This window comes from Lissotriton vulgaris, chromosome 4_1 (assembly GCF_964263255.1).
Source record: "Lissotriton vulgaris chromosome 4_1, aLisVul1.2, whole genome shotgun sequence".
In the NCBI taxonomy this organism is placed as follows: Eukaryota; Metazoa; Chordata; class Amphibia; order Caudata; family Salamandridae; genus Lissotriton; species Lissotriton vulgaris.
This window is the reverse complement of record NC_141691.1, coordinates 1,592,651,352-1,592,677,010: the sequence shown is the minus strand read 5'-3', so window position 1 is coordinate 1,592,677,010 and position 25,659 is coordinate 1,592,651,352. Positions and strand designations below refer to the sequence as shown.

The following is a 25,659-nucleotide window of genomic DNA, read 5'->3' as shown; positions in this document are numbered from 1 at the left end:
TGGTCACTTGTGATCGGCATGATAACACAGTCTCAGGCTGTCCGCTCTGACTTTCAGAGACCCTGCTAGGTGATTGGGGGTTAACCAGATCCCTCAATGCTCCAAGGCACAGGATACGAGACACTGTTCCCTCTTGCTTGTTAACATACCGCATTGCCGTTATTTTGTTCGTCAAGATCTGGATAAATGAATTAATGCATGAAAATAATTTTATAACGCGCAGACTTAGCCCCAGGGGGCATCATGGATGGACCAACCCTGGATGGAGGGGAGGAAGGCCACGAACACCAGCTGAAACACCCACAGTTCCAGCAGGTTGATGTGAAAAACCTACGTTTTCCAAAGTCTAGAGGCCCCTGATCTCTAGATCCTCCAGCTGAGCTCCCCACCCATAAGTGGAGGTATCTGTCACTATCACAGTCACGGTTAAGGGTTAGTGAAGGCCATCCCGTAGGTCAGTTTTGCCTTGTTCCCTCACCATACCACATCCGCTGCATCACTGGGGGAAATCACAATGCAGTCCGACAGGTCTTCCCTAAAACACTGTCTGCAGAGATACCATTGCAGGGCCCTCATATGCCAACAAGCATGTATGATTAGGAGAATGCAGGAAGGGAGCAGAACTAGGAATCTTAGCGTCTTTAGTACAGGACCTCATGTGTTACTGGAAGGACAGGACAATATCTTGTGTATATGTAACCCTCCAAGTGAATGAAAGGCACAGATAACGGTGGTGTCCATTACTGATGCTATAAAATGAAGTTGCCTCAAATGTGATTCCGTCTCACTTATAGAAGAGCCCAGGTCGCACAGCAGGGATGCTGTCAAACATAGATAGCGTGATACCACCTCTGTCGAAAAAGCTTAGATAAGCTAGTCATCAGGGTACAGGAAAATTGTACCTATCTTCCTCCTGAGATGGGCTACAACCACTGGTGAAGACTTTTTTTTCCCAAAAATGTTTTTATTTGTGTTTTGTACTAAACAAAAAACAAAAGAAAGCTTATCTCCATCGGTTACAGTCGTGCAAAGGCATACATATACAATCACATATAGTCCCACTTCATCATCCCTTTGGGTGAATCGAACCTGCAGGTCCCACCCATTCACCATTCTTCGCTGCAGTGTCCCATGTTTCTTCCCCTTCTGGAGCACCCGGGGACGGACGAGCAGGCAGTCATGGCTAGAGTTAAAAGAGGGACCTCTTAATGGCCGGCTATTCATCGCTCAGTCCTCCAACCAGCCCATAATATGCCCTCCACTTGCCCCATACCCTACGGAACTTTCTCGGGCAACCTCTCGCCTTATATGTGAGCCTCTCTGCCACCATGCACATATACATTCCCGTCTTCCATTCTCAGAGCTGGGGTGGTGCTGCCGCTCCCTACGTTCGAGCTACATCCCGTTTTGCCACCACCAGAGCTAACATGACGAAAATGAGCTGCTGGCGGCCTAAGTCTACATCCCCTGGTATGCCCAGCAGTAGGAATTTAGGGTCCAGTAGTAATGTTGCTGCTAGAACCTTGCTCAATTCCCCCAACACTGTTTCCCTGTAGGACTGTATTTCGGGGCAGCCCCAGATGGTATGATAGAAACCTCCCTGTGTCTGGCCACATCTCAGACAATTTGGGTCATTGGCGCGGCCCTTACGGTGAAGCCGGGCCCTATAATAATAGACTATGTAGAATCTTGTATTGAATGAGACGAAGATGGGATTTATTGGCCACCTCACGGTGGTGCATTAAGGCTGCTTCCCAGTCTATTTTCTCAAGTGTACCTAAGTTTAGTTCCTCAGTCTCCCCAACCTGTCTGGTGCATTATTATTCAATGTCCGATATGTCCGCGATACTGCCTTAGTAAGTATGTGTTCCTGTAGTAGGTGCCCCTCCAATGGCGCATACTCCGGCAACGAGGAGGATAAGGAGCCCTCCGCCTGCCAGGCATTTTGGAGTTGGGCGTACTTAAAAAATTAGGAGGCGTGCACCACTGGTGAAGACTTGAGGTGCCGATGTGAAGCCAAAGGGGAGCACTGCAAACTAGTAGTGTGAAGAACTCACTACAAACTGCAAATACTCCCAGTGAGACTGCAAGATTGGGATATGAAAGTACGCTTACTGGAGGTCCACTGGCACCATCCAGCTTTTAAAGCCAATAACAGCTGCGCTAGGGTTAGCATTTTGAACTTTTCCATCTTGAGGAAGTTCATCTCTCTAAGGTCACGGATCGGGCGCAGACTGCTGTCAGCCTACAGCACACGGGAATAGCGAAAGTAGCAACCTTGATCTTGTTACTGTTCCGATACTAGATCCACCACTCCTTTTTGTCAAAGAGCTGCCACTTCTCTCTGAAGAATGATCAGATGTTCCAAACCAGGGGAGGAAGGGAGAAGGGTGTGAGGAAAGGAAAGGGTGTAGCCCCTTTCTACAATATGAAGGACCCACTGGCACAAAGTAATGGCCATCCAGGCTGGCAGAATGGAGGAAATTCTTTGAAGACCAAGAACTTAAACTGCTTTCTGGTCAGTGGAGGAAGAATGAGAGCAGGAGAAGGAGAGGTGCTGGGTGGATACATGGCCTTTACCTCTGCCTAACAGCGGTGGGCCTGGGACTGTTGCGAATGTGGCTGATCAGGTTGCCGGTGTCGGAAGGAGAAGCCTCTGGTGAATCCCTGGATGTGAAGAAATTGCCTGTAATCTTGTTGGGGCTATACTTGCTGAAGACTTAAGAAGCATGCTGTGGTCTTGCCGGCCTTGAACCACTCAAAGGCGGCATACCTTTTTTCACCAAACAATCTGGTGCTATTAGTCAGCAGGTTCTTCACATTGGCTTGCATGTCCATTGAAAAGCCCAAGATCCAAATTTCAGCATGGCATCTGATGGAGACTGATGAACTCATGGCCCTTACCACAGACTCCACAATTTCAAAGTCGGACTTTATAATGTGACTAGAAGCATTCTGCCTATCATTAAGAACCTCTTAGAAGTGGTCCAGCAATTGTTCTAGGACATGCAGCCCAATCATTTGAGCCATACTGTACAGGGCGTGGGTATAGAGCGCCAGAAGAGATTGGCATTTAAGGACTTAAGGGCCATGCAGCCTGAGGAGAAGATCTTTCCCAAGCCTCTTAGATTCTCTGTCCAAGGAAGCTGTGGGGAACTTGCCTTGGGACTGTTGCGAGGAACAGGATGTCTGGATCACAAGGCTCTCCGCTAAAGGGGTAGAAAAAAAGGATGGATCTCAAGGATCAGGACAGTAGCATCTGGCCACTAGATGGCTGACAGCTGGTGATGGTTCTCCCATGCTGCCAGGACAGGTCCGAGTAAGGCCTCATTGAAAGGCAATACAAGGTCTGATGTTGGATGTGCAGGGAGCAGAAGTTCTATTAGGACCAGCATTCTAACATCAACTGTTGGCAGTAGCAAATTAAAAACCTCAGCAGCCTTTCTAACCACCAAATGCAGGGACATGGCCCTCCGGAGTTGGCTGTGCAGCAGAAAACTTTATGTCCATCTTTGGTGAAGTGTCCAGGCCACTGGCAGATGACAAACCAAGAATTTTAAATGGGGTTTCAGCCTCCTGATCAACATAGGGATACAGCTTAAGAGGGTCTGAACCAAATATATTGTGGATTCTCTGCCTGTAGTTTTCTTCCTCAGTCCGCAGTTGAGCTTCCCTTCTCGATCTTTGTTAAAGTGGCGGCTCTATAGAAGCAGGAGAAGTAGGAGGCAGCGTAAACAGCTCAGTGCACAGCTCTGGTGAAAGAAGCATCGTTGGCTTCTGTGGTGGTGTTAATGGTGGAATAGTGTAGCTGGCAACTATGTCGGCCACAGGTCCTACAGCATACAGAGCCATGGGTATGAACATGGGGAGGCTAAATTAAGAAGGTGCTGCTGGGGTGTGAGGCACTGGCAAAAATGCCAAACATTGCATTCAAAAATGCTGCTGGGCCTGTGTCCGGCACCAGTACCTCAGGCAGCTTTCTGTGGAAAAAGGATATAACTTAAGTGCCTTACTGAAGACTTTATCAAGTAACAACTTGGCTTCCCACTTGCTGATGGCCTTCAGGTGTATGAATCTTACAAGAATCACAGGTGACAGGGCCATGATGTGGTTCCAAACAACACATCCAAATATCATATTGATCTTAAAACGACTTTTTTTGCATCTGTGACAAGGCTTGAAACCTAGACATTTGACTTAATCTCTGTTCAAATGCTAATTAACTTAGTTGCTGAGACTTCAGGAGATAAATCTGGACCTGCAATAATGATGTACTGAAAAAACAGCACATCACCAGCATGCCAGTTTGCACCTAAGATATTCTGGAGTAATTTTATTCAGAGGCTTGAGAGAAGGCTGACGCCGCATGCCACTACCTTGTGGCGGTGGAGATATACTGCCCCAAAAAACTTTTCTGGACAAGCCAGAAGCATGGAAATATAATTCATAAAGAGAAATCTGCAGGAAGATGTATTCATTAGAACTTGTGGATTGTAGCTATAGAAACAATAGTATCTTTGCAAGTTCTTACTCCTTTGTAAATTAAAACCTGACACAGTTAAAATGTAATTTAATATTCCAGCACCTCTTTGACAATTCAGTTTAATTAAATTCAATTAAGGCACAAGAATATTAAATATTGAGAGTAAGAGATCATGAAAAGACCTGCACATCTTTACAACAGGCACCAAGTTGAGGCAACTTTGATTGTGGCTTCATTTTCAGTAATGCATGGATTGGTTTAGAGGAGGAAGATTCTGGCAGCACCTCATTAACCATCTTCTTAGATTTCTCGTCATGGTCTTGATGTGTGGCAAATTTGGATCTTTAGTATTTCTTCGGGTTCATGCACCAAGGAGAACATCTCAATAGAGACAATCTGGTCTTTAATTCAGGCCCCTTGTATGAGGCCATATAACTTTTGGGCTCTCTTTCCCCCCTCTAAGGCTTTAGCATGCGCTTGGACCCAATCTGTGCTCATCATGGATGGGCTAGGGGTCACACCCCTTGGACTGTATAGTCTACATGGTGAGAAAAGAAAACACAAAAGGAAGAAAACAAACACTAAAAGTCAGCAAGCGCCGGTCCGCAGTGTCTTTGAAGCATGCGATTTAAAAAACTGAGGGTTTCAAGCATCTTTCACGTTTTAGAAAAGAATTCCCTCATGGGCATGAACTGAGCAAATGCTTTAGAACTCTCTCGCAACATGGAAAAACATTAACTGCAAATGCTTTAATCATCAAATAATGCTGAAAGTAGCTTGGATAGGTTACAGTAAAGGCGACAAGTGTGCCAGTCATGACGTAATGTCTTTCTATTACACTGAACACAGGAGCTTAAGTGTAAGGAAGCTGATGTGTGAAAGAGAAACAAATTAAAAAAACTATCTAAAAATGAAAAAAAGCTGACATTGAAAAAATACGTGTAGAGCCGCCTTTTGTGTTTAGTCATATTTTGCTCTGGAAGTGCAGAAAAATAACTAACATGGTTGGTTTGATGCAAAGTACTCTGGAATGGTACAAACTTACTAAGCTGCAGAAACATTATAAGAACGCACGTTTTTAAGGAACTTTGCAATAAAACGTTTTTTCAACGTTTTTCTGTTTTGGATGTCTAAAATATGAAAATAGCGTTTCTGAACACAGTTTCTGAGCAGGTGAGATAGGCGTCCAGAAATTAATTGATGGTATAGATCTGAGGAAGCTCAAGATTAATCATTTTGAAAATTATTGGGTATATAAATCACGTACCCAACACCCAATCACTCTCAATGCTATTGTTGACATATAAACGAACAGAAAAATATTAGGAGTGAATATCTATGAACAACATCTATGAAACTGAAACCTACACCAAGAAGCAAAAGCTTGAGGTGTTAGTAAACATGTTTCTCAGAGTGAAGACTTGGTAACACAGTGGCATTTCAAACATGTTTTTTTTGCTCAAAACACACAACTTCCATAGACATGATTTTCCCCTACAAGGATTGATCAAAGAGATGGCATAATTATCTATCAACAGAGTTTGAGGTACAGAAAATACGACACTTAAACACTGCATTACATTTCTTGGGGCTGATACCATCCATATACAATACCTTAAGAGATGTGCTCGACAGCTACTCTTGGTCCCTTCTTTGGCATCCAAATTACAGTCTTCATTTTAGAACGGTTTGTATATTGATTTTTTTAGTTAATGTGAAATGAAAATGTTTCATTCCTAATGAAAGATAGCCACCTGTGAATTGTAGTGGGAATCAGCTTAAAAACACAAAAACACAAGTCCACGTACCTATGCTTGGAGAGCGGTTATCAAGGTCATTTAATTTTCTCATTCTCTCTTCATTTCGGACTCTCAGATGGTTAACATTTAGGCTGGCAACCGAATGCAGAGATAGGTTGTCTGGTTGATGTGTTGGTTGAATCCTGGAAATGTCCTTAGCCTAAGGATTAAGGAAAACATGTCACTTCAGTACCGGCTGTAACAATATGTAAAGTAAATAAAATTCAAGGTACTTCTAGTGCTGTCACCAATACTCTGAATCCCCCATCCAGATAGATCTCAACATGTCCCAAGTCCGGCATGATTAGTTCACCGACTGAACTTTCTTTAGCTTTCTGGAACTTGCAGTCGTGTTGTTAAATTGAGGAAGACAAAACTCCAAGTATCAAAATACACAGAACCGAAACGAGTCAGAAATACTGCTAAAGTCTGATACCGAACAACTTGAGAGCTCTGTGAAAACGACCAGTCATGGTGAAGAGTTTGGACCAAAATTGTGTAGAAGCATCCGTAAATATGTAGGTCCTTTCTCGTAGGTTGAGGCCTCTCTCACTGCTACATCCACACAGCTCCCCAATAAACAATAAAAGTTGTGGGGAGAAAATAAGGACTTGAGTTCGTTCACTGAAAGTGCAGGAGCAGAGAACCAAGAACTCACCAGCTAGAGCCAATACCTACCATTTGTAGGCAAAATTGCTCTCACCAGCACAAAAAGAGGCACCACCAACTTTCATCTGCAAGGGTTCCATGTTCAGGCCGAATTGGAACATTATGCACTCAATGATAAGAAAGTGAAAATATTACATCTGCAAAATGAGTCTATGAATGTGGAAGCAAATTCATCAACCGTTCACAGCACACAGCTCCCCAATAAACGATAAAAGTTGAGGGGAGAACGTAAGGACTTGAGTTCGTTCACTGAAAGTCCAGGAGCAGGGATCCAAGAACTCACCGAGGATATTAACTGGATACTAAATGTAATAGTCTTAACTGAGTCCTTCATTAAAAAAAAAAACCTCCACTTTCCTGGGGGCTTGAGATGTTAAATAAAAGTAGCACGCCAAAACTGCCTGAACACACTAATGCGATGGACAATTCTTTTGGATGAGGTGTCCACTTGGTCAAGGGATTACCTCAGCAAATATATAACGTATCGTCTATTTACCATGTGCACAACTTTCTGTGAATTCTACTTGCAGTTTGGAAGCCATTTTCTTCCACATTTTCACATTGCAGTCTTACAAGGTATGTGTGGAATTTCGTTGTGAAAGGGTTTAAGCATTTATTGGACACATTGGTAGGAAGGAACATGATGTAGTGGTACTCTTCCCTCAGTTTAGAGTTGCAAAGACATCAGAAGACCGAGAAGGAAAGCAAAAAGAGATACATGCTCATAAGCTGCCATTCTAAAAGGTTTTTTTAAACTTAACAAGAAGAGCTTACTTTCAGCTGCACTCTTGCTTTTTTAGGTCTCGCTGAGTAGGCGCATGCGCTGCTCTGCGAGACATTTTGTAAGCAGGTTTTTTAAGTGCTGCTACCAAAGGCTTGGCCAGCAGCGGGCGATTGCGTGCGCACCTTGCTCTGCCTCTCCAATGCAGCGCGCCTCGCTCCACCCCTCCCCGACCAGTTCCTGCCATCGGACAATTAAATGCTGCTTTCTACCTCCAACTTGGTTCAGCTGGCAGAGGGCAACGAAATGGAAAAAGCAAACTATCAGACCATTGTCCAACGGGGAAAAGGAAAAGCACCTCATTGGTTAATTTGCAGTTGTCTGAAAAGCGATGCACACCCACAAACCTCCTGAACGTCGTTTTCCGAGGACTTTTTCGTTTCTCTCTTGATTGGGCTATGGCGCCTTTAACACATACATCACAAGGCAGACCGGAGGCGTATGTGCAGGGGCGCTGTTTAAACCCCGTGCCTTTGTATTCCATTTACTCGACGCCCCTGCAGAAACTTTACTAGTGTTTCTGTAATTTGCTGGTGTCATCTTAAGTACTGGAGGGTTGGGAGGCAGAACATTTGCGCACTTCGGTGTGCATTTATTGTTTTAACTTCCTTGTATGGTTTGTTTTAAGATTTGCTTAACTGTCAAAGCAAAAATGTAAGTTTTGATGGAAGCAGTTTATTTTCCTCTGCAAGGGTGCAAATGAACAGAGTTCGGGGGAGATTTTCCAGCCCTACTCTGTAGGATCTTTCACTTTTATGCTTGTTGGTCTGCGGCAAACAGTTTATGGCAGTTGTCCTATTCATCCCAAGGTGCATGTTTGGTGCATGGTTTTGCAGAGCTAGAGGTTTCATATTGGTAATCTTGGAAAACAGAACATAATGGCTAATGCACGATTGCTCGAAATCTGTCAGTGTAAAGTAAGGACATCCCCCAGCAAGAGAAAAGTCTTTGCCTTCTTTATCCTGAATTTTTCAAACCCTGTGAGAACTAAGGATATGAGATATAACTCGTGGGAGATTGATAAGTAAACCTTGCAGGTTCATCTTTTAAGGCAATGAGGTTGCAGGGTAAATGCTCCTAATCATGAAACAACTCACTGTTACCTTGATCGATGTTTGTTTGTGTTCAAGTATTGTCCAGGGTACCGAGAAGTGAAGGCTAATGCATCAGAAGACTGTTCTTCTCTCTTAGCACAAATGAAGCCTCCAAGCTGCTGACGTGAGGCAACGGGTCAAATATTTTTCATTTTGACACATATTTTGTGGCTATTATTGGGCAGTTTCAAGTACAAGGAAGACATATTTCCTCCTACACCTAATACAAGCATTGGCATAGCCAATAAGTCTCGCCTTTGGGACCTTAAAAGTATTTAGTTATGCAGCACAATATCCTTACTGCAACAACATTAACTGTTGCATGGCTAAACACTTATAAGGTCCCAAAAGCGAGGCCTATTCGCTATGCCAATGCTGGTATTTAATTCTACTCCAACTTGACTATTTTACTGGCTGTGCTGCAAAGGGCAGAAGTCAGAAACACATGATTCATCAAGGATGGCACAGCAGAACTGAGACCTGCTCAAATCATTGTGAAACCAGCCAAAGTATGGGAGATAGTAATGTTTTTCTTTAAAGTAGAGTCTTGTTAATCTCCCCATTGACCCATTTCCCTCAATGAGTCCTGGCAGAGTAGTCTGTTGGCTCAAAGCCGCTGGTGGTCTCAACAAAATGAGGGCAACAGGCACAAAGTGGGGCAAATGCTAAGAGTAATTTCAATTAGCAAATGAATGAAAATTAATGTTTCACAACATTGTGCAAGACGGGGTGACTGTGAGGCATTTTGGATCAGCAGACACACCAGCATCTGTGCTGCTGAGGGATTCTATGGCGCCTCAAGGAGTGAGACAAGGAATAAAGGTTTGGATACCGGTGACCTTGAGGGTGGGGCACCACTGTCATATACAGGATCTCCTTACCGTAACACTATAGATATAAGAAGGGAAATAGGGTTGTATCACAGAGGCACGCATGGTTGAACCATGCATGCCTCTACCATACAGCCCGAACCACGATTGCGTCTCAAAAATGCATTCCTTTACCACGTATGCCTTTACCAACACATGCCTTTACCACGCATTTTCGTGGTAAAGGTATGTTTGGTAAAGGGCTGTGTGGTAAAGTTAACACACCTTTCCCTCCACCTGAGTCCTAAAGTCCTGGCCCCTGCCCAATAACCCGACCACCCAGCCCTAAAAACGACCCCAATCCTTAAAAATTAAACTAACCTGACTCACCCTGTCCTAAAAACTGTCCCCTTGACCTGAGCCCTAAAACACTTCCTTCCACTTAAAACCTACCCCGAACCCCCTTGCACTGAGCACTAAACACTGCCCCCTGACCTGTAAACTACCCCATTTCCTGAGCCCTAAACCTCTTCCCCTACCTTAAAACCTACCCTGACCGCAGCTCTGTGACAAGATCCCTAAAATTGGCCCCTAACCTAACCCTCCTCACCCCTCTGCCCTGAGACCTATAACCGGCCTCGCCCTTTAAACCTACCCCCCCCAGCCCTAGCCCAACTTACCTTGTTGCAGGCCCTCCTTTCCAATTCCTCTCCCAGCCAGCCAGTAACTAGAATACCGACGGCCTTAACCACGCATACGCGTGGTTACATCAAGCTGTGTGCAGCTTGCGATGAAACAGAACGCGTGCTTGAAGCCGCGTTGTAACGAAAATGCTACTTACCAGTATGCATCTGTTCTTGGCATGTAGAGCTGCAGATTTTCACACTGAGCATTAGATCGTCACCTGGTGTTGGGCTCGGATGATTGCATGTTGTTGTCCTCATGGGCATCGACTCCATCCTTAGATTGTTTTTCGCAATGATGGGAAATGATGGAGTTAGTAGAAAGAAAAAAGGATGTCCATGCGTGTATGTCTAAGTAAGATAGAACTGGTACAGGTCCCGGGGAGGCGGGTTGGAGTGTGAGAATCTCCAGCTCTACATGCCAAGAACAGATGCATACTGGTAGGTAGCATTTTCCGTTCGAGGCATATGAGCTGCAGATCTCACACTGAGCATCGATTATACAGCAGTATCTCCCCTAGCGGTGGTCACCTGTATCTTTTGCAGTAGTTTGGAAAAGAGTTTGGAGGACAGCTTGGCCTACAGCAGCTTGCTGCTTGGCTTGCACATCAACACAGTAGTGTTTAGTCAAGGTATATGATGTAGACCATGTTGCTGCCTTGCAGATGTCTTCTAGGGGAATGTTCCCTAAGAAAGCCATTGAGGTTCCTAGTTCGCGTGTGGAGTGTGCTCTAGGAAGAATTGTTAATGTGCGTTTTGCCTTTTGATAGCATATTTCTATACATTTTACAATCCACCTTGCAATACCAGCTTTAGAGATGGGGTTGCCTTTATGTGGTGGAGAGAATTCTACAAACATTGGTTTGTTTTGAGAAAGGATTTAGTCCTGTCAATGTAATAGAGAAGGGTTCTTTTCACGTCTAGAGTGTGTAGAGCTCTTTCTGCTACAGAGTCTGAGTTTTGAAAAAACACTGGCAACTCCACTGATTGATCTAGATGAAATGGAGTAATGACTTTAGGAAGGAATTTGTTCTTAGGACCACTTTGTTACGATGCAATTGTAAAAATGGTTCTTGTATAGTGAAAGCTTGAACCTCACTCACTCTCTCAAGAGAGGTAATAGCTACAAGGAAAGCGGTTTTCCACGTGAGGAATTGCAATTTACATTTGTGTAAAGGTTCAAAAGGGGGTCCCATGAGCCTGGTAAGAACACTGTTTAGGTTCCACACTGGAGAGGGTGGTAGCCTAGGAGGAATGATTCTTTTTAATCCTTCCATAAATGCTTTAAATGCAGGCACTCTAAATAATGACAAATGTCTATTTTGTAAGTACGCAGCAAGTGCTGCAAGATGTAGACGTATAGAAGAATATGCTAGATTACATCTTTGTAAGTGTAGAAGATAGCAAATGATATTCTGGATGGAAGCATCCAGAGGATTAATTTGATTATTGGTGCAGTAAATGGCAAATCTTTTCCATTTTGCAGCATAGCAAGCTCTAATAGTAGGTCGCCTGGCTTCCTTAATGATATTCATACAGTCTGGTGGCAGGTTAAGGTAACCAAACTCTACGACTTCAGGAGCCAGATCGCCAGATTCAGTTGACTTGGATCTGGATGTCTGATGTCTCCATGGTTCTGCGTTAACATGGCTGCTGTTAGACACAGCCTTTGGTGTGGAACTAGAGAGAGTTCTAGCAGTGCTGTGAACCTTGGTTGGCAAGCCCATGTGGGAGCTACTAAGATTAGTTTGAGAGACTGTTGTCGAAGCTTGCATACTACTAGTGGGATTAGTGGGAGTGGCGGAAAAGCGTACGCAAATCTGCCTTTGGACAACGGGTGTGGAAACCTGGTGGTGAAGGTTGGGCATTTTGCGTTTTCGTGTGTGGCGAACAGATCTATGTCTGGTTGACCCCACTTGTGAAAGAATGGTAGAAGAATTTGCGGATGTAGTTCCCATTTGTGAATCTGTTGTGTCTGTCGACCTAACAGATCTACAATCTGATTGTGAACTCCTGGAAGATGTTCTGCTAGTAGATATATTTTTTGTGGAATGGCCCATCTCCAAATGTTCTGTGCAAGCTGCGACAGTTGCAGAGAATGTGTGCCTCCTTGTTTTGGGATGTAGTACATGGCTGTCATGTTGTCCGTCCGGATCAAGACAGCTTTGTTCTGTACATGTATTTGGAAGGATTTTAATGCTAGGAATATTGCTAGCAGCTCTAGGTGATTGATGTGGATTTTTTTTGTTGAGTGGTCCATCTTCCCTGAGTTGTATGGTCTAGGAGATGGGCTCCCCATCCTGCAAGAGATGCGTCTGTTATAAGTACTATCTGTGGAACAGGTTCGAGGAACGGCTGCCCTCTGGACAAGTTTTTGGTGTTCCACCACTGCAGAGAGCGATGTGTGCGGCTGTCCACCAACACCAGGTCTGTAGGTTGTCCTTGAGCCTGATTCCACTGATGTGCTAGACATTCTTGTAATCGACGCATCTGAAGTCTTGCATATGGTACAATAAAAATGCAAAATGCCATCATGCCTATGAGTTGCATGAACACTCTGGCTGGGAGACAAAGCTGGTCTTGAAACCTTGTGACTAAGGCTTGAATGCTCTGTATCCTGGTTGGACTAGGATAAACCAGAGCTGTAGAAGTGTTTATCGTAGCCCCTAGATATTGATGTACAGGAGAGGGCTGGAGATGCAACTTGGTGTAGTTGATTGTAAACCCTAAGTTGTGCAATGTTTGAATTGTCTGACGAGTGTGTTGGACACACTGATTGAATGATTTGGCTTTTATCAGCCAGTCGTCTAGATATGGTAAGACATGGATGTGTTGTCTTCTGAGATGTGCTGCTACTACTGCTAGGCACTTTGTAAACAATCTTGGTGCAGTTGTGACCCCGAATGGAAGGACTTTGAACTGATAGTGTTGTCCGTCTAGTACAAACCTTAGATACTTTCCGTGAGAAGGATGTATGGGAATGTGGAAGTAGGCGTCCTTGAGATCTAGTGTAGTAAGGAAATCGCCTTGTTGCAACAATGGGAGCACTAGTTGTAATGTGATCATGTGAAAATGATCTGAGTGTATATACAGATTGAGGGGCCTGAGATCGAGAATTGGTCTTAGTGTCCCGTCCTTCTTGGGTATTAGGAAATACAGCGAATAAACCCCTGTGCCTTGATGTTTTGAAGCAATGAGAGAACTTCTTGTTTGAGCAGTGTAAGATGTTCTGTGGACATTGAACGCTGTCTGGGTGGTATATGTGGAGGGGTAGCTGTAAGTTCTAGGCAGTAACCATACTGGATAATTTGTCTTACCCACTTGTCTGTTGTGATGGAATTCCACCTCAAAAAACGGGAGGTTCCCCTGTCACGTATACCAGGGAGGGGGATATTCAGTCAAAGGAAATTGGAAGTCCCTGTAGTAGTTGTAGCAGACTAGGATCGCTGAAAGAATTTTTTTTGGGGGGGGGGGGTTCTGTAGGGTAGTAGGGGTGTTACAAAACAAGCTTCATAGCTAAGTGTTCACTTTGACTGTAATTTTATAGATTGTGTTACCACTTTAGGTGGTATTTTAAATGTTTTGTATTATGTTTTAGAATGTAACCCAGTTGGGAGGCTGAAAATAAATTTTGCACATTATTTTTATATTTTAGGTGTATGTGCCAGTTACTTTAGTGTACTTTAGTTACTTGCTTTGACTTAGCTATGAAGCTTGTTTTGTAACACCCCTACTACCCTACAGAACCCCCCCCCCCCCAAAATTATTTCAGCGATCCTAGTCTGCTACAATTACTACAGGGACTTCCAATTTCCTGTGATGGAATTCCAGACAGGTAGGAACTGTGTTAGTCTCCCCCCTACAGGAGTGGAATGCTGTCGGGGGAGCGGAAGGAAGTCACTGTTTTGTGGTGGGAGAGGTTCCATTGTTGTTATTACCTCGACCTCTTCCCTTGTTGTTGTTTCCTCTGTATCCTCCTCTAAAATATCCTCTATTGGAGGATGTTTGTATATTGACTTTAAAGGAAGCTGAATTGTCTGCTCCAGCTTGTTTGGAGGCTCCTCTGTAGAAGGAGCAACGAAAGGAGCCTCGTGTTTGTGGGGACTGTAAAGCTCCCATAGATTTGGCAGTGTCAGTGTCCTTTTTCATCTTTTCAAGTGCTGTGTCTACAGCGGGCCCAAAAAGCTGCTGTTGGTTAAATGGCTGATTTAAAATAGTAGTCTGCACCTCTTGTTTAAAGCCTGAGATGCGTAGCCATGCATGGCGTCTAAGGAGCAAACTAGTGTTTATTGTTTAAGATGCAGTGTCTGCTGCATCAAGTGAACATTTGATTGATGCATTGGAGATTAGCTTACCCTCTTGGATAAGATCATTTGCTTTTGCTTTATATTGGTCAGGTAGATGCTCTAAAAGTGTTTCTAACTGATCATAATCAGCCTTGTCATATCCTGCGAGGAGCGCTTGTGTGTTAGCTATACGCAGCTATTCTTTTAACTGAAGCATCTATCATTTTAGATTCTTTATCAGAAGGTGGCGCTTAACCTGAGGTTTGGGAGTTAGCGCGCTTTCTAGCGTTGGAAACAACTAGGGAATCTAAGGGTAGCTGTCCCTTAATATAGGCAGGAACTGCAGGAGCAGGCTTATCTTTCTTTTCTAATCTGGGGTTTATGATCCTGGCACGTACAGGATCTTTAAACACTTCTGGGGCATGCTTAATTACCCCTTTAATCATAGGTAGTATTTGAACTGACTTTTGGGATTATTCAAAAGTATCTAGTGAAAAGTCTTCCTCTTCCTCTGAATGCAATGTGACACCATGATAGATGGCAGCTCTATTGATTAAGTGTCCAAACCCAGTATTATCTTCTGGAGGAGATGGTTTGGAGGGGTATGTATTTGGTTCTGGGATATCTAGTACATCCTGTGGGACCGAGTACTCCCAATCAAGTGGATCACTTGGGTAGGTATATGGGTCATTTGGGTCATCCCCTCCCCCCCATAATATCATCATCATCATTATGAGGTGGTGTATGAGGTGGAGAATTTTGAGGTGGGATAGGTTTAGGAAGAGGAGGTGGGATAGAAGGTGGTATAGGAGAAGAAGGGTGCATAGGCGATGTGGCAGAGTCCTTCTTCTTCACAGGCACTGGAGGAGCAGGTGCTGTGCCTAACTTCCTCTTTCTATATGGTACAGTAGTAACATGTCCTGTCTTTGGATCAATATAGATCTTTTTCTGCTTAGGATCCGGATGAAAAAGCTCCTCTTCTGGAGGAACAGCTGTCGACGCCGATTTCTTCGGTTCAGAGCATGGTTGTTTTTCTTTATCTTTAGCCTTAGGAGGTGTAGCAGATTCCTTTGGTGTAGGTTTCGGCTCCGAAGATCTTGGTTTTGGAGCCAAAGCTGGTTTCGTCAGTTTGGAAGCGTCGGAACCGGGACTTCTTTCGGTTTCAAGGGAGCTGGTGGTATCGGCACATGCGGTTTGCTCGGTCCCGAGCTACCGGAAGGCTTTTGGATTTTCTTCGGAGCCGGGCTCGAAGGCGGGGCTTCTGAAGTAGGTTTCCGGTCGTGACTGGGCCCAGGAGGCGGAATGTTGACCTTTGCCTTCGATTTCGGTGGAGAGGTTGGGGAAGGGGCAGTAGTACTCACGCGTTGACCCGAAGGGATGGAGTCATCGGAGTCATCTGCAGCAGATACGATTTTGAGATCTTCTGAATCTTCCTCTGGGACATCTGGACCATCGTTGAAGATGTCTACCGGCTCCTGAGCTGATCTCTGCATGATGTGTCGACGGGCTCTTCGATCTCGAATGCTCTTCTTGGATCGAAAGGATGCGTAGGCTGGACAGCTGGACTCGTCGTGTTCAAGTGATAAGCACAGGTTACAGACCTTGTGATGGTCACTGTGCGGAAATGTGTCTCCACACTAGGGGCATTTCTTGAACGGCGTCCTTTCCATGAGCTGTAGGCCTCACAGCATGGATAGGGCCAACACCCCGCGCCGACGACCGGAATCAAGATGATGAAATAGAGTTGATGGTTAAGATGTTGAAAGTTGTTTAGAAGAATTTAAGTACATTTTTTCATGTCAAACTACTTAGAAAGTACATTTCGAACTGGAGCGGAAAAGTTACATCCGAACCCAGTGGCGGAAAAAACCAATCTAAGGATGGTCGATGCTCATGCGCACTATCGTCCAAAGGAGGAGTCACCTATCTTGTGAATACAAAGACTTCTTCCAAGACGACAACAACATGCAATCATCCGAGCCCAACACCAGGTGGCGATCTAATGCTCAGTGTGAGAGCTGCAGCTCATTTGCCTCCAACAGTCAGTTTCCTAGAAGCAAGATCAGGCCTAAGAGATGTAGGAAAAACAAGAGGGATGGAGCCATTACAGACCTCCAATATTCTAAAAGTCACCTAGATTCCTAGAAGGGTTGGGTGTGTCCCGGTGTAAGCGGTATGTGGTTTCAGATCATCAACACTTTCATCAAGAGACCCAAACATGCCTGCCCTGCAGTTTCCAGGAGAGACAGACAGTCTATGAAAGCTTCAGTAACAGCCAGAGGCCAGCTTTATTGTTCATGTTCACCAGACGCAACTAATTGGTCTTGAAATATGATACTCCAATATCTTGGTAGCCAGCACAGGATCAAGGTTGGCTTTACCTCAGTGAGCAATCGGCACTGGGGGTATAGAATCAGTTTGCTTTCCCCTGGTTTGAGTTTATCTGTACAATCAAGCTCCATCTACTGTATGCGGCCACTGTAACTCATTCCACGAAGAAAAGTCAGTATTTCATTGTGACACCACTAACTGTGACAAGCAAAGTTTTGGTACCAGATTGAAAAAATAGAACCAGCATTTCTTGAATCCAGTGATCTTTTATATCAGTGGAGGCCAAAACCAAGCAGAGGAAATTCAGCAGAGAGAGGAAATCTGTCCACTAAAGGCACAAGATGCTTGAGGAATAAATGTATATGAAAAGGCTATACTCAAAGTACCACATCAGTGCCAGATATCCTAAACTAGAGATATGGGTCTGATCCAGTGCTTGAAATGGAAAAATAAAAGTGCAGGTACTCTGTAGCAAAGTACCTGCTTGTTTCTGAGAAGTGCCGGTACTATGCAATTAAAAGTATTGCATTTCTCAGGAGAAGTGCTGGTACTCTCCTCCTCAAAATAAAAAAGTGTTGGTACTCCGTACCGAGCAGTACCGGCCCATTTAAAGCACTGGTCTGATCTAAGGACAGTGGGTGAAGTATTGTCGGGTGTGACGTGACACAGAAGACAATACATGAGCATAAATTTCCAAACTGCTCTTACTTTGCACTGTAAAAATGTACTCCTGACTAGTCTCATACTAGCCCAGAAGGACATCCCTTGAGACCACAGGAAGGGAGTCTAAGATGATTGATGGAGTAAGAAGGAAAGGTAACTTAAGGGTAAAACTACATTGCCATCTTTGGATTTATAAACAGAACATCACTGCCTACTCATGTGATCCCAAAACACATTTTTGAAAGAAAACCTTTAGTTAAAAAATTTTTTAAAAAACAATCTACACTGCATACCTATATAGCAGATCAAATAAAAACATTTTAAATCACACCAGTATAGTGAAAAAAACAAAACAGGAAACAGTTTCAGAAGTAGCACTACATGCTCTCCAGGTTTTATGGGGAGATGGGTGAGTTGTTAATGAATTATGAAAAATACACATGAAACAGAACTAGGATAACGTCATTAATAGTGTGTTCTCCTTAAAGAGATTTTCTTTAGTATCTTTTAAATGCATAAGAGAATATCGAGGTCCTAATAAAGACTGTAGAAGGCAAATTAAGGATAACAAAATCTATGCAGACAAATGGCTTAGGGGTTCTTGACCGACCATAGCATCTTTTCCGGAATCATAGTAAACATGGTAATGCCTAAATAATGGGCTGGCCGACTTACATATCTCTGATATAGGAACAGTCTGAGCATAATTCTAGCTCCAATGACCCTGGAAAACCCACATCCTTTTGCATGTGAGGTGGTCCCTTCTTAGCAACACCGAAAGGCTTAAACCTCAAAATCAACTAAACATGGTTGGTGTGCATGAGATACTTAACCTCACAATAATGAAAAAAGGAGGCAAAGGGACGTATGCGGAACTTAAAATATAGGAGGATTGGTATATCTGATCATGCCCTCCTACTGGCGGAATAGGCATTTAACCGAAGGCTCCGCATCCTATCTGGAGGTTTAGTGCGTGGCATCTGAAAGCTTCAGAACGTGCCTCTTTCGTAGAGGAGGAGTTGCAAGCCTGTTTTTGAGCTAATGAGGGCTCTGTGTCGTCAGCGACAACGCTGTGGGAATAGAGCAAACCCTTCTTGAGAGGACAGTTGAAAGGTTACGCGAGACAGCAGGAATCTCTGCAACAAGAGCGTGTGGCAGACCTAGAAACCCAAATACTCATTTTGGAGCACTGATCCCCACAATCCGGCGCAGCGCCTCCTGGCACTAGCGCAGTCCAATCTGTGACAGGTCTCCCTTGAGGAGGCAAAGAATGCTGGAGGTCCTCGAACCAAAGCGTTTATGAGTCTGGTGACAAGTCCAGTAAGCTGGTGTATTGGCTGGCGACCCGCAATGTCTCTATCTAGAGTTGTGCCTGCCATCAGGGGCTTAGCCGGCGACCTCTAGGAGGAGCTGCCAACAATTGCTCAGGTCTTTGCAACATTCTACTAAGTCCTCTCTGCACAGTGTCCAATGCCCCCATCGGAGAGAGACCTACTCTCTGGGATATTGCAATGCCCTCTATTCTGCAATCTCTGGCCCATGAGTTAGACCACCTTTTAATGTTATGTTATGTTATGTTAATTTCGATTTTATATAGCGCCAAATCACCGACAGGTCTCTTAGCGCTTGCTTTGGGAACCCGTCCTGGCTTTCCCTGCGAGATAACCCCTACTGGGCATCCCCAAGGTGAACACGCGGCATCCCATCGCGGTAGGGCCGTAGTGGAGATTAAGCAAGCTATTGCCCAGAGTTGCAGAGTGTGAACCCATGATTCGAGTAGGCACCGAGGCGAGAATTATCAAGTCCGTGGACATTTGAGCTCAAGACCCTGCCGCGTCGGGAATTGAACCCGGGTCTGACCTCTGCATCAGGGTCTGCCTCCTCTAACCAGTGAGTCACACTTCTCCACTTCTGACAAGAGGTCGACCAAGCCATACCTGGACTCTAATCCAGGAAAACCTCGGACCCAGACATCTATCCCATTGAATATTATAAGAAGTTCCATACCATTCTAACACCCCACTTTGAACGTCCTTGCAAAAGTGTTACAGCGGAGATCGTTCCTCCTGACCTGGACCGGACTATTGTCTTCATTCCCAAGGAAGACCTGCCTCTGGACCAGTGCTCCTTCTACCACCCGATCTCGCTTTTTAACGCAGACATTAAGATCAATGTGGGTTCATGCCGGGCAGGAGCACTCACCATTGCATTCGTTGCGTGCAGACGGCTCTCTCCCAGGCACAAGGTCCAGCGGCACCCTGTCCCTTTTCCTTGAAGACTTTTATAGGGCCTTTGACACAGTCTCCTGGGACTTCCTAGATGAGGTCCTCCTGCGAGCAGGCTTGGGAAAAACATTTCATAGGATGGTCCATCTCCTCAATAACAACCCCAAAGTCAGGACCGGGTGAATGGCATTCTGTCTGCTTCCTTTTCAATCTAAACAGGCACACTTCATAGTGTACCCTTTCCCCATTATTGTTCGCCCTGGCTATTGAACCACTCGCATGCCTAATACGCTGTGATGTGCGGATACTGGGCTGGAGGTGAGAGAGTGGAACTAAAGACTGGATAGGTCTATATGCAGATGACATACTCCTTTTCTATGTGATCCTCCGGCATCTGGCTCCCGTTGCCTGGAGATCCTCCATCTCTACAGCGAAGCCTCCAGTCTTCTATTGCAAGTAAGTCTGTATTATTGGAGGTGAGAGGGGACACCGAGGGGCGATGTTGGTGCCAGAACATCCATCTTTGACGGAACTCATTTAAATATTTAGGGATTCACATATTTCACCTCCCGGACCTGATTTCAACACTTAATTTTAAAACATTGGCCTTATCCCTTGATTGAGACGTACGCCGCTGGAATAGCTTGTCACTCAATCCCATGGGGCATAGCACACTCTTGTTGATGATGTATCTTCTCCGCTATTTGTACGTCTTAGCAAGTTTCCCGTATTACACAACCCGAAAATGGTTCCAGTCCCGGACCTTCAGACTCACAACTTTTATATGCGCCGGTAATACTGAAATGCTGCCTTGCGCATTAAGGGCACTTGCCAATGACAAAAAATGTTGTGAACAGTTCAAGATCTGTCTTTTTACCTATCAACCTTTCAGATTGATAGCTTTACTTCTGAGGTCTAGAGCCAGGACACTCTTCAGAGAATAGCAGGCCGCTTTACAAGCTTTTTTTAGTCAACAGAAAAATTAGTAAGTAACTTGTTTTTCTGATAGCTACTTCTGCCTGTAGATCCCTCAGATCTTCAATTCATACCAAAGTAGTACCTCTAAGATAATGGGTTGGAGGAGATAGTCACACAAAGAAGTCATACTTTTTCTCGTTTTCTCCTCGCTCTGTGTTCAACTTTAGCCCTGGGACACCACAATGCTGGGGCCGCCATGTGCTGTACAAATACTTTAACATAACAGTACAGATATGGCAAAATAGCCAATTCTATGAACTTCAAAGTCAAGGAAACAATGCCTGGTGAAGGTGTGTACCAAGGCCCATGTCACAGGCCAGTGGAAATCCAGAACAGGAACATCAGACCTGAAGTGTCCTTTGACCTTATTGAATGAGCTGTGCTTCTCTCAGGAGTCTCCTTCTTGCAAAGAGCATAGCGGATCTTGATACACATCATAATCTAGAGGGAAATGGTCAGCTCCTAAATTGCCTTGCTTTTCACTGATTCAAGACAGCCATGGAAACGATGATCATCAATCCAGTACTAGTGAGTCTGTTGATGTAAAAACGGATGGCCCTGTGACAGAACAGGTGATGCAGTCTATCCCCCCCTCTTTTAGGATGAGGAATGTAAGAATGTCGTTAGAGTGATACACTGCCCATGAAAAACAGAGTCACCACCTTCAGCAGAAAAGAAACCTTGGCCCAAAGAACCAGTTTGGCCATTAAAAAAAGAATCCCGATTGACTGTGGACGAAAAGCAGCAACACTGAGGGACAGCAAATCACCCAGAGGCCAAGCAGGATTTCCACAGACAAGGCAGGAGGAATTGGTAACTATGGTTTCCCTGATATGTGATGGTCCAACATCAGTTAGGACTGCAGGTCTCAAGCTGCTTTCAGGGATATTCGAATGATGCCCTTCAGGACTCTACAGTGCTTGGCCCATAGAAAATGGAGATGCAATGAAGTGCATGCACGTGCCATCAAACGTCGGGCACCGGCAGGATTCAAGATTTGAACAGGCCCAAAAGATGGAGGCCTGTCAATGCCGGAAACAGAGCTCCTTCCTGAAACATACATATCATAGCTTGAATGTCCCAAACCCACTGGGGAGATGGGTTGCAATTGAGGGTGACTGTGTCCAATTCTGTCCTGACGAAGAGGAGACACTAGGAGGCCTGTTTGTGCTACAAGACATTGTGAACTGCAGGTGGTGCAACACTAGTTAGGGTCATTCAGCTTATGAGACTACCAAAGTCCTCAACTCTGCTACAATGCACCACGACAACAGATATCACCTTTGTGAAGACTTGTGGGGAGACAGATGTTAGAGCAAACAGAAGGACTGCAAATTAATATTAAAATTAAATAATAATCTGTGAGCCATCTGCAGGTAGATAAGAGTATCCACCACAAACATTGTTATCACAGATAAGTAACTTTTTCTTCAGATGGATATTTCTACCTGCAGATTCCTCACCTGTAGAACAGATTTCACATCAGTACCCTGCCCAGGAGGAGGGTTGATGGATGATTCAGACCAGGAAATCTTTCAAGATGGTCTAGCGAAGTGCCAGTCCCTGCATATCTCCAAATCAAGGCAATAATGCTTCGCAAAGGTGTGGCCGCGTTTACATATTTCTGCAATGAGGATACCCAGAGCCAGGACCGTTGTGGTGGAATGGGCCCGGATTTCTTTTAGTGCCTCCTTCTTGGCAGGCATAGCAGATTTTAATGCAGAGGATAAAGCAGCTCCTCTCCCAAGTGCTTCCCATTTGCCCTTTAAAGGTGGCTTCTGCTTTGACGCTAGCCTTTTGGGCTTCCTGCATGAGGTAGGTAACACCCCTCTCCCTTGCAGGCCCCTATTGTCTCCTGCCCTGGGAGTTGGTAACAGGTTTCCCAGGAGGCATGAAAGGTGACTGCAGGACAGATCCCGTGTACAATAGTAACCAGGCACTAGAATTCTTGGGTAACGTACAGTGGCAACTTCTAAAGTTGCATTTTGCCCACCAGTGACATTAAATTTGATTTAACCATTAAATCCGATTCAAGGCACTGATTTTTGATAACTTACAGTACCAGCTTTTGTAGTATTCAGAATGTAGCAGGGTTGAGATGTCCGCCTGTAACTCTGCACTTGTCAATGGGGCTACTAAACTTTCCCAATAAAAATAACAATTTAGGGTTTTTACTGCTAAAACACATAAATGTACATGTTCAACTCATTAATATACAGCACCTTGCCTTATGGCTTGTTAGGCCTACCTTAGGTTTGACATATACATTAATAAAAAGGGAGGTTTAGGTTTTGCCAATTCCTTAACACCTTGGCTGCGGTGCGAATTCCGCCGCAGTGCTAGACATGCCAATTGCGGCCGGGGGCCGTCATGATCTCGGAAGGAGTTAAATAGGAAAATTGAATTAGCAGTTTTAAACTGCCTTTCCAATCTGCAGTGGCAGACAGGAAGCCATGTTTTACCCTGTTGTACTTGTGGTGGCACAACTAGCGCTGCAGTCTATGAGAGATAGCTCTGCTTACAGGCTCTAGATACCCCTAGGACACTATACTAGAGAATTTCAAGTAAGTTGGGCACGCCATTCAAAATGTTTGGAAGGGATCATGGCATTTCAGAGCCACTACACCAGTACCTAGTAGTCTAGTCAAAATGGGGGCAAAAAGTGGGGGTTGGAAACCTGCAAATAGTCTGTTTCCTTACAATCAGGTGGAAAACTCACTCATGATGGGCAAGATAATGCTGGCTCAGGCTACTGTCTCGGATTTTCAGAGACCCTGCTATGTGAGTGGCAGTGAAAGAAATAGCGGTATGCTCAAGACCTCAGTCTCAAAGCCTCCAGAGAAGGCAGGTGAGACCCTACTCCCCCTTGATTTAGTCACATACTACATTGTAGTCATGTTGTCTGTTAAGATCTGGACGGACTGACCCACGATGAAGGGGGAACAAGGTCTTGAGCGCCAGCCGAATTGCTCACAATTCTAGCAGGTTGATATGAAGAACCTGTTTCTATGGAGAACCGAGCCCCTTGATCTCCAGATCCTCCAGTTGAGCTCCCCATCCTAGGGTGGAAGCATCCCCCACTACCATCGTCATGGTCGGAGGAGGCGCAAAGGACATCCTATATGTCAGGTTTGTTTTGTACCCCCACCAAGCTATATTTGCAGCAAAGCTGGGGGAGACGACATTGGAATCCAACAGGTCTCCCCGTACTTCATCCACTGCCTGCAGAGTCAGCACTACGGGCCCTCATGTGGCAACATGCATGCATGATTAAGAGACTAGAGGAAGCCAGAAAACCTAGGAATCACAAGACTCTCAGGACTGGAACGCTCACACCTGACGAACAAGTTACTTACCTTCGGTAACGATATATCTGTAAGAAACATTAGTTAGTGATAGATTCCTTACCTTAGAATTATCCCCAGGCGTCAGACTGGATCGAGAAAGTTTTCGTCAGCGGTACCCCTGTGCGTTGGTAGGCGTCCTCGTGTGGCTCTGCATAAGTCGTTGGTGTTGTAGTGGCCGAGATGACGTCGCTGGAGCTACATAGGCGCGCCCACGCGCACTGACGTCCGTTCTGTACACGACTTTCTCGCCAGGAACGCAGAGCCATGCAAGATACTGAACACTGGGGCATTGAAACTAGGGCCCTGAAAGGGACGACCTTAACCCTAGAAATCAGTTTGCAGAACAGGGAGTATGGGTGGGGCGGGAAGGAATCTATCACTAACTAATGTTTCTTCCAGATAAATCGTAACCGAAGGTAAGTAACTTGCTAATCTGAAAGAAACACGTTAGTGAAAGATTCCTTACCTTAGAATAGATACTCCAGTTAAACCAACCCCGGTGGTGGGTCTGCGAACCAAGATCACACCAGAAAGTCTCGGAGAACAGAACGGCCAAAGAAGCGGTCTCTCCGGACTTGACTGTCAAGGCAATAATGCTTAGTAAAAGTGTGCAGCGAGGCCCACGTGGCTGTCTGACAGATCTCTTGCAGGGGACACCACGTCCCAATGCAGTAGTAGTAACTGCTGTCGCCCTGGTAGAATGAGCGCACAACCCCACAGGAGGTTACTTTTTAGCTAGAGAATAACAAGCCTTGATACACAAGACGACCCAGCCGGAGATAGTCCTCTTGTGTACAGCCCGGTTTTCTCGGCGCCTACGTAGCCAACAAAGAGCTGGTCATCCACCCAGAACTGTTGTGTGCGATTCAGGTAGAATGAGCGTGCACGTTTTGGGTCCAGAGGATGGAGCCTCTCTTCCTCTCGAAGGGTGCGGAGGTGGAAAGAAAGTGGGCAAGGTGATAGTATGCCGGATGTGGAAGGCATTGACAACCTTTGGCAAGAAGGAAGGACAAGTGCGTAGCACAAACTTATCGGGATGAATCGAGAGAAAGGGAGTCTTACAGGAAAGAGCCTGGAGCTCACTCATGCGCCTAGCGGAGGTGATGGCAACCAGGAAAGCAGTCTTTAAAGTCAATAAACGAAGAGGACAGTTGTGAAGTGGCTCAAAAAGAGATCACATCAAATAAGTAAGAACTAGATTCAAGTCCCACTGCAGCATAACAAACGGAATAGGAGGGAAAAAGTGTGTAATGCCTTTGAGAAATCTATTTACAACAGGGGTCTTGAAAAGAGAGGGTTGATCAGGGAGACCGAGAAAGGCCGAAATTGCAGAAAGATAGCTCTTAATAGTGCCCAGAGCAGAGCCCTGCTGGGCCAGAGAAAGAAGGAACAAAAGGGCTTCTGAAAGATGGGCAGAAAGGGGATCCACTGCCTTTGCTGTGCACCATGCCACAAATTTGTTCCACCTTCAGGCGTATACCGATTTAGTGGAGGGACGCCTGGCTGCCAGA

General features: G+C 45.0%; 1 protein-coding gene across 6 annotated transcripts in view; it reads right to left on the bottom strand.

Moving 5' to 3' along the window:
* The window catches only part of CSPP1 (centrosome and spindle pole associated protein 1), a 1,363,238-nt gene that overhangs the window by 44,449 nt on the left and 1,293,130 nt on the right, over nucleotides 1-25,659 (bottom strand). For all 6 annotated transcript variants that reach the window (XM_086965839.1, XM_086965840.1, XM_086965843.1 and 3 more), the window contains one exon: nucleotides 6,292-6,442. In XM_086965839.1, coding sequence (XP_086821965.1) covers nucleotides 6,292-6,442 — 151 coding nt within the window. The remainder of the gene's footprint in view (nucleotides 1-6,291; nucleotides 6,443-25,659) is intronic.